Raw genomic sequence first — 8,026 nt, forward strand, 5'->3', positions numbered from 1 at the left:
ACCAGTTATACATTTATACATGGTCTTTACATATTTAAGCTGGTTGGTAGGGAAGAGATGGACATATGGTTACGTGGTTACGTAATCACCATATTTGTCACTGTCAAATCAATGCATATAAATGCTTACATGACTTTTTGTTTTATGATTATCTCTTTAAAGGTGATCATGTATTAAACAAATACTCTCGTGTAACCAACCACACACTAGATGCATCTATATTCAAAACTATCTTAATGATAGTGGCTTGTGAATTTGATCACCGTCATTGTAATAAAGTATAACAATTAGATGAACTCATACAAACGAAAAGTCAAATTCAATACTTTGAAGATATGATCATATCGGGATGACCAGTTCAATTCGATGGGTTAAAGCTATAATTTTCCATCTTTTCTTTTAAAAGTATTTTCTAAACCGATTTTTTAACAGTAAATATTTGAACCAACATCTTTCATATACAATGTTTTCATAACCGGATCAGACAGCGAACTGAACAGATAACCGGTTCACCAGTTTAATCGGCCGAACAACCTTCGTTTAAAAAATGGCGTTACAACTGAAAATAATTTTTTTCAAAAAAAATAATAATATTTTTATAGTAAAAAACCGGTTCAACCGGTCCGGTTTTCTGATCGGACCGGCCGGTTCTATGAGAACCGAACGACCGGTCAATAGACCGAATCCCGGTCAGACCAGACGGTCCGATCCGGTCTAAACAACATTACTATATATATAGGAGGGATTTCTAATGAGAACCCCTTTGAGTTTTAAGAACTCGAAAAAGAACTCAGTGTAACTATTTTTTTTACACATGCGTAATATATGTAAGTTACATACACGTAAAAAAATTACAGAAATTTTTACACACCGAGCCGACATTTTACACATGTGTAACGGACGTAAAAGTTAGTGTAACCACTTACATCTTTATTCTCTCTCCTATTTTGACTTTTTTTGTCATATTTAATCTCAACCAAATATTCCAATCCACCTAATTAAATGTGTGGCATAAAATTGAGTTCTTAAGTTCTTACAACACAACATGGTTCTCAAAAGATCCCTCATATATATATATATCCTTTCCAAACTCTTAACAATAAGATATTGAATACTATAATATAAAACACAAACTATATACATTTCAAGCATTTAATCAATTTTATTTTTTAAAAAGCAGTTATTCTAGTTTTGCAACATAGCCTACATAACAACATTTTCATATTAATCTTCCAACATAAAATAGTATTTTTTATATAATACTTAAATATCTTCTAAAATTAATTACGATCATTCAACTATTAAATCTAATCCAACCAAAGAACCGATAAGACTGTGTTTTGTGGACATTCAACATTCAATAAAGCCGCGAACGGATGAATCCAGCCATCTGGATCGTGCACACCACAATGGCCACGCTTCAACGATTGTCATGAATGGATGAATTCAGCCGGCTAACCCATGCAAATGGAGAAAATTTGAGGGTTTGGCTTGCGCAGATGGCTAGCTGACCACAAAGGGAGTGAAGGGTTAGGTTCAGTTAGCGCCATATGATGCAATATGATACTATTAATTCATCCGTTCACGGCTCCGTTGATGCCCACAACACACAGCCTAAGATCAGCGATTCACCGTCAACTCCCATCGTTTGTAATGAAGGGCGAAAGTAACAAACACTAACAATTGAGGGACCAAATAAGTCACTTTACCATAACACCCATCACCAAAAGATAATATAAATCACCTTATTAAACACCTCACACTCACATACAGCCTCACTTGTCTTCTTCCAATTCCAAAACCCTCCGGCAACAATGGCAGCCACCACAGCCACCGCCGTTCTCATCCTCTGCATCTCCGCCGTGGCATTCCACACATCCTTCGTCAACTCCGCACACGGCACCGGAGCTCCGGCGCCGGCGGCCGACTGCTCGACAGTCATCCTAAACATGGCGGACTGTCTCTCGTACGTCACCAACGACAGCACGGCGACGAAGCCGGAAGGAACATGCTGTTCAGGCCTGAAAACCGTGCTTAAAACTGACGCTCAGTGTCTATGTGAAGCGTTTAAGAACAGTGCTCAGCTGGGTGTTTCGTTGAACATCACTAAAGCACTACAATTACCGGCTGCTTGCCATATTAACGCTCCATCTGCTACTAATTGTGGAAGTAAGCAAGTGTGTTTTCAGTTATTATGTTTTTACAAACCCTAATTTTGAATTTGTTGTGTTTACATTTACAGTTAATCCTGGACTTGCTGGAGCTCCTGGTATGTATTGATTTGAATCTTATCTTACATTTATTTTTTTGTTTAATTTATTTTGTGGATATTTTGGCAATTATAAATGTTATGCATGAATTGAGGGAACTAGATTTTGTCTCTTTTGGGTGATGTTAATTGTTGGGTGTTAATGAGTTTAGAGGTTAATTGAGCCCAAATATAAGCTAGTTTAATAAACGAGCATGAGCTTGAGCTTGAGTCTTAATTATCGAGCTTGAGCCGGCTTGAGGCATAAACTAGCCTAGTATTTATATAATTTTAATTAATTTAAAATATATCTATATATTTATTTAATCATTATTATATATAAAATTATGATAAAAGTAACTTAATAATATACATAATAAAAAATAACGCATATATTCATTTTATGCTTAAACAATATATAAAAGTAATTATTAATATATATAAATTAATTAAGAATTAATAAATAACAAAATAAAGTAGCCTAGCCCGTGTACCCACGAGCCAGCTCAAGACTAGTTGAGCTCAAGTTCGGCTTGTTTACACCCCTAAATTCGTTCATTCAAAAGTTTGAAATTCCGTGTTATTATGACTTGTACATTGTGCTGAAAATTGTGCATTTGAACACCATAACTTGTTTAAGTGACTTGCACACTCTTCAACTCTTCATTAACATTTGGGTTTCTAATTTTACGAACCATGTTTATTATGATGCATTGCAGCTCACGCACCACTGGGTGTGGCTCTCGCTCCAACTGTGATTGCATCTGGACCGTCCTCAGCTCTCGCTCCTACACCGGCTTCCCTAACCTCCGGCTCATCCGGGCTAGCCATGTCAACCGTCTTGGTTCTACTCAGTATGCTACTATCTGTTTATTTCTATTCATGCTGAGCGTTACCTATTTTGCCAGTTTTATATTATTATTGTTATCATCTAGTGCCTAAAACTTGAAGTGAGAGTTATTTTTGAGAGGTTGTATTATGGTTTTATGTACTTAGATGTTCTAAAGATATCTTCCACTAGTAGATTGCTATTTACTTATTTCTGTTTGTTGATGATTGCGGTTTCTTTGTATGTTATGAGATTTATGTATGATCCATCAATAGATATAGAGATAATTCCCTTTTTGTTCACTTTGATTTGTTCATTTTAATCGTTTGGTTCTATCTCCAAACCTTTAATACTAGAGTTTTAAGTTTTTGAGTCCCAATTAATTAATGCTATCCAAAAACTCTGGTAGGCTAGGGGTACGTTCGTCCATCTCTTTTCATAAAATAAATATACTTAACACACAAAAAAAACTTGAACGATGGAAGTGAATGGAAAACTTTCTTTTCTTTTTGTTTTATACATCCTATCTCCTTTTCTTTCCATCAAATTCTTTTCATTTTGAAAAAAATTAATAAGTTACACTTTTATAACTTACTAGCTTATTGAAAAGTTATGAGTTTTTACAAGGAATCCCAAACACCCCTAGATAGACAAACCCATTTCTTAAGATTAACTTTTAAAATCAATAAAGTGGGCCGTATAAATAGTTTTTATTTTTTTATTTTTTTTTTATTTTAAATTTTTAATCAATGAATTATTTAAAGGGCTAAATAGTTATTTCGTACTTGACAGAGTTTTGTTAGTCAGTTGGATTCAATTGATCAAAAATTGAAACTCTGGTGACCTACCTAATTTGTTAAAGGTTTGATGATTGAATGGTTAAAATGAACAAACCAGTGACCAAGAAAGAAATTAGCTCTACAGATGTATTACAAATTGTAAAAAAAAAAAAAAATTTAACTCACAGATAAATTACAGTAAGAATATAGTAAATATTTTTGGGCCGTTTGACACGACTCCGTTTACATTTTCATCGATTAATAACACACACAGGGGGCGAATAACGTGTAATAACACACACACACAGAGGGCGAATAACGTGTACAACTTCATGTTGATCTCGTCTCCAAATTTCTTCATTATTTGCTCCTTTTGTACTTGAAAACAAACCGAAATGAACTGTGTTAAACCAAGACAATGAATTATGAAACCTAGGTTGTTTAGGCTTGTTCCATCTTTGGAGCAAATGTTAGGACAGCATCACTAACAGTTAGGAAGATCTTGTCTTCTCCTATATGGTCTGCGAAATTAGATGCGTGCAGCTTATCCAGTACGGTCTGTCCGGGGTTGGTTAATACTAGTTGAACATCTCTCTTTTGGAGGCTTGAATGCAATTCTTCTAAAGCATGAATGCCGCTTGTATCAATATCGGTAACAGCTGAGTTAAGCGAAACAAAGTTAATAAAGTTTTAGAACAATGCTCATCTGTAACAGTTGAATTACAATAATGCCCCTTACGTGACATATCAACGATCAAATACTCGACTCTCGGGTGATTTTTAAACGTTTCTTCTTCATCTGTTAGCCACCTCAAGATCCTATAACAAGAATCATAAATGATCAAAACTTAACATAAAACCGTAAAGAAAAATGAAATTTGTTTTACCTCTCTTTTATGTAGTTGGAATTCGAGAAGTAAATAGCCGAGTCAACTCGAACTATCAGAACACCGGGAACTCTAGTCGCATTCGGGTATTGCTCTATGTTCCTGTAAACACTTGTTCTTGGAATCTTTCCGAGTACCGCCGTCCGAGGTCGTGTTACTTGTAGGAGAATCTTGGCAAACGATATCCCAACCTATGAAACACAAATAACCTTAGTTTTACCAAAATTCACTAATCAAAGACTGTTTTTATGTGTGCGGTGGTAATAATGTTAAGGCTAGTTACCGCGATGAGAAGGCCTATCTCAACTGAAACGAAAACCACACCGAAAAACGCACCCATGCAAGCTACAAAGTCGAATTTATCAATCTTCCATAACAAGACCACTGCATCGTAGTCAATAAGACCTAGAACCGCGGATATAATGATGGAAGCCAGTATAGCATTTGGAGTGTACTTAAACAATGGAGTGATGACAAAGAGAGTCAACATCACAATCATAGACATCACAATATTCGACACCGCAGTATTGCAACCGGCCATGTAGTTGACGGCCGACCGTGAAAATGACCCTGCAAGTCAAACACCATATGCGAATAAGTATATAAACCGACTCGTTTTGAAGTGAGCGAACCGTACCTGTGGCTACATAACAACTTGTCATAGAACCAATAATATTCATGGAACCTAGTGCCACCATTTCTTTGTTTCCATCCAGTTGATAATCTTTCATTCCTGCAAATGTTCTTCCAATTGCCACCGCTTCCGTGAGTGCAATTAATCCGGCAACAACACCGATCTTGAAACCTTTGGCGAGGTATGGCCCGCTAAAATAGATTTCGTGCACGGATGATGGATTGATTCCTTGTTCGATATGACTTACCTGAAAAATGAACATTACTCGTTTATTAATTTTGCAGCAAAACAGCATGTTATGTACGAATAGACAAATCGAGCTTACAATCACGACACCATGTCGCTCGGCGTGAGTGATGAAAACAAAAAATGTTGAGACGATGACGGAAATCAAAGGAGCTAGTGCAGGCACCCAGAATAGTTTCTTGTTCTTTTTGCCCTGATCAAATTTAAAAGTCAAAGTCAAAGTCAAAGTCAACGGGTCAAAATTGTAAATTGCAGAGATTAAGAAGCAAGGGTAAGAATTATAGTCTTAGTTCTTACAATCAATTTTGCTACCAAAAGGAAAGCCAAGAATGAAACTCCTATCAATATGGTTTGCCAGTTCCACTGAAGAAAAACAAAAACAAAACTTAGTAACTAAATTTATTTTTTATTTTTAAAAATTTTTAATTTTCAATATTGCTTGGCTCACTCCATGATGCGCTGAGTTGATCACAGAACGCATAACCGAAACAACATCAGTCTTTTTGGTAAACTTCTTGATTCCAAGCAGCCCTTTAAGCTGTTGAAGCGCAATGGTAACCGCAGCTCCCCCCATGAACCCGACAATAGCAGCATGTGACAAAAAGTCAATCAGAAAGCCCAATCTGTAAAAAAGTCAAACATCAAAAACCATATAAGATTTGGATCAAAACGACAACGTTTTAAACTATGCATACCTGAAAAACCCGAGTGTAGCCTGAGTAACACCAGCAAAGAACGTTGCAGTGAAAGCTAGACGTAGATATTCATGTTCTTGTTTGACCGGGTCAAGCTCGTCCTGTAGCATAGATCCAAGCAAGAGAGAGACCACTGCAACCGGCCCGATTGCAATATCTCTTGAGCTGCCCATGAAGGCGTAAATAAGAGGCGGAACGAAACTCGAGTCTGCAAGTCGACTTAGATTGGTCAAACTTTCAAAAGAACACTTGCATAGTTGCATGCAATTATATTATGAAGGTAACTTACATAACCCATATTGTGGCTTCAAGTTTGCTAGTTTTGCATACCCAATATCCTGAAAAAGGCATAAATAACAAATATTATATATATATATATATATATATATATATATATAAATTTGTGTGGTTATGAACAGTACTTAAATTCTTTTTAAATTAAAATTTTTGTAAGTTTCAATTTCACACCTTTTACTTTATATAAACCTTACCCATTTAGTTTTCATTAAATTTGATCTTTTTCTAATAACCTGCGTTCTTTAACTTTTAAAAAGCTTGAATACGCAAGTGCTAAATTTTGTTTAAAACGGAATTGTATTAAAGGTAGACTATTTTTTTGGTATTGTAAGCTATAGCGAGTGCAGCCGAACTAAACCGGCATCGGTACTGGGGTAACCGATACCAGCATTCGTTTTAATGGTTTTGATCGATGTAAAACTTGTGTCGATATCTTTTTGGGCATACTACAACTTTATTTCTTTTTGTTTACCTGTGGAATGCAGAGACTCGCTATGGTACATCCGGCAATGAGGTCTCCTTTAAACTTAGAAAAGCTATAATCTTGAGCCCAGTTGAGTATCGGGAAAAACGTTTGTAACCCGAGCACAAACTTTCTCCTTCTGGGTTGATCTTTAAATGGTTTCAACGGGTCATCCGAAAGGAACGTTTCTTTAAGCGCAGTTCTGATTTCTTTCAACAAATCTTGTTTTGGTGGCTTCCCAACTTTATGAACATAAGGCAGTTCATCTGGTCCCAAATGTGAGCCTGAATCTTTCATCTCAATATCTGCTGAAATCCGCCCACTCATTATGGTTGGAATTTTGTTATCACCTTTATCATTAAAAAAAACAAAAATATAAATCATTAGCTTATGAATTCAATAAAGTTATATAATGTCATGTATTTGTTTCAAAGGTTTCTTACAAATGCAGGTACTGAGAGACTTGGTGTGGTTTAATTTGTGAACAAGGGGATCCTATTTATGGGAGTAGAAGTCAACTTTGCAATAAGATATGCAAGTCAAAGCGAGATTATACGCTATGAATCTAGATAGCATACGGTCTAGATACAAAAACCCGTAAACAGATAAGACTGAACTGGGATTAGAGAATGCAACTGGTGTAGTTTATTAAACAATTATTGCTGGGAAGTATTAATCTACTTCCATGTTGTAGATAAGCAATGTCATTAAGGGAATGTTGACTTTAGTGTTTTAAAATATCTGGCTGTATACAGAAGTTATACACTGACAGTTTTTTTTATTTGAATCTGGCCTTTCATTTTGTTTATGCTGGTTAAATAATTTAATTTAACAGATTTTTACAACATTCGCGCATAACTGGCTTAACATGAAGAAGAATATTTGATTGAATCTTATGAAATTCTATGGGGCCAAAATCTGCACATGTAGATTTCTTTTGTCTAATCT

At 35.7% G+C, this 8,026-nt stretch overlaps 2 protein-coding genes across 2 annotated transcripts; one reads left to right on the plus strand and one right to left on the minus strand.

Moving 5' to 3' along the window:
• Positions 1–1,810: 1,810 nt before the first annotated feature.
• LOC143566486 (non-specific lipid transfer protein GPI-anchored 31-like) lies at positions 1,811–3,287 on the plus strand. Its single transcript, XM_077053175.1, has 3 exons — positions 1,811–2,169; positions 2,243–2,269; positions 2,968–3,287. The coding sequence occupies exons 1-3, from the start codon at positions 1,815–1,817 to the stop codon at positions 3,135–3,137; spliced, it is 552 nt and encodes a 183-aa protein (XP_076909290.1). The 5' UTR covers positions 1,811–1,814; the 3' UTR covers positions 3,138–3,287.
• An 896-nt stretch (positions 3,288–4,183) lies between these two features.
• LOC143566487 (sulfate transporter 1.2-like) lies at positions 4,184–7,810 on the minus strand. The gene is made up of 11 exons (XM_077053176.1): positions 7,088–7,810; positions 6,608–6,656; positions 6,319–6,526; positions 6,072–6,246; positions 5,921–5,986; positions 5,703–5,816; positions 5,381–5,624; positions 5,027–5,313; positions 4,744–4,934; positions 4,596–4,675; positions 4,184–4,515 (listed from the first exon to the last, which is right to left on the minus strand). Exons 1-11 carry the CDS (start codon positions 7,460–7,462, stop codon positions 4,298–4,300), a joined length of 2,007 nt encoding a protein of 668 aa, XP_076909291.1. The 5' UTR covers positions 7,463–7,810; the 3' UTR covers positions 4,184–4,297.
• Positions 7,811–8,026: the final 216 nt, after the last annotated feature.

The sequence above is a fragment of the Bidens hawaiensis genome, unplaced genomic scaffold, assembly GCF_021521415.1.
Source record: "Bidens hawaiensis isolate Kalapana, Puna unplaced genomic scaffold, B.hawaiensis_p1.1 tig00022895_1, whole genome shotgun sequence".
Classification (NCBI taxonomy): domain Eukaryota; kingdom Viridiplantae; phylum Streptophyta; class Magnoliopsida; order Asterales; family Asteraceae; genus Bidens; species Bidens hawaiensis.

Coding starts and splice junctions, on each gene's coding strand:
- LOC143566486 (XM_077053175.1), top strand. CDS start 1,815: ATGGCAGCCACCACAGCCACCGCCGTTCTCATCCTCTGCATCTCCGCC. Junction 2,170..2,242: donor ATCTGCTACTAATTGTGGAA/GTAAGCAAGTGT, acceptor TTACATTTACAG/TTAATCCTGGACTTGCTGGA. Junction 2,270..2,967: donor TGGACTTGCTGGAGCTCCTG/GTATGTATTGAT, acceptor GATGCATTGCAG/CTCACGCACCACTGGGTGTG.
- LOC143566487 (XM_077053176.1), bottom strand. CDS start 7,462: ATGATTTATATTTTTGTTTTTTTTAATGATAAAGGTGATAACAAAATT. Junction 6,247..6,318: donor GCTACACTCGGGTTTTTCAG/GTATGCATAGTT, acceptor ACTTTTTTACAG/ATTGGGCTTTCTGATTGACT. Junction 5,625..5,702: donor AGCGACATGGTGTCGTGATT/GTAAGCTCGATT, acceptor TTCATTTTTCAG/GTAAGTCATATCGAACAAGG.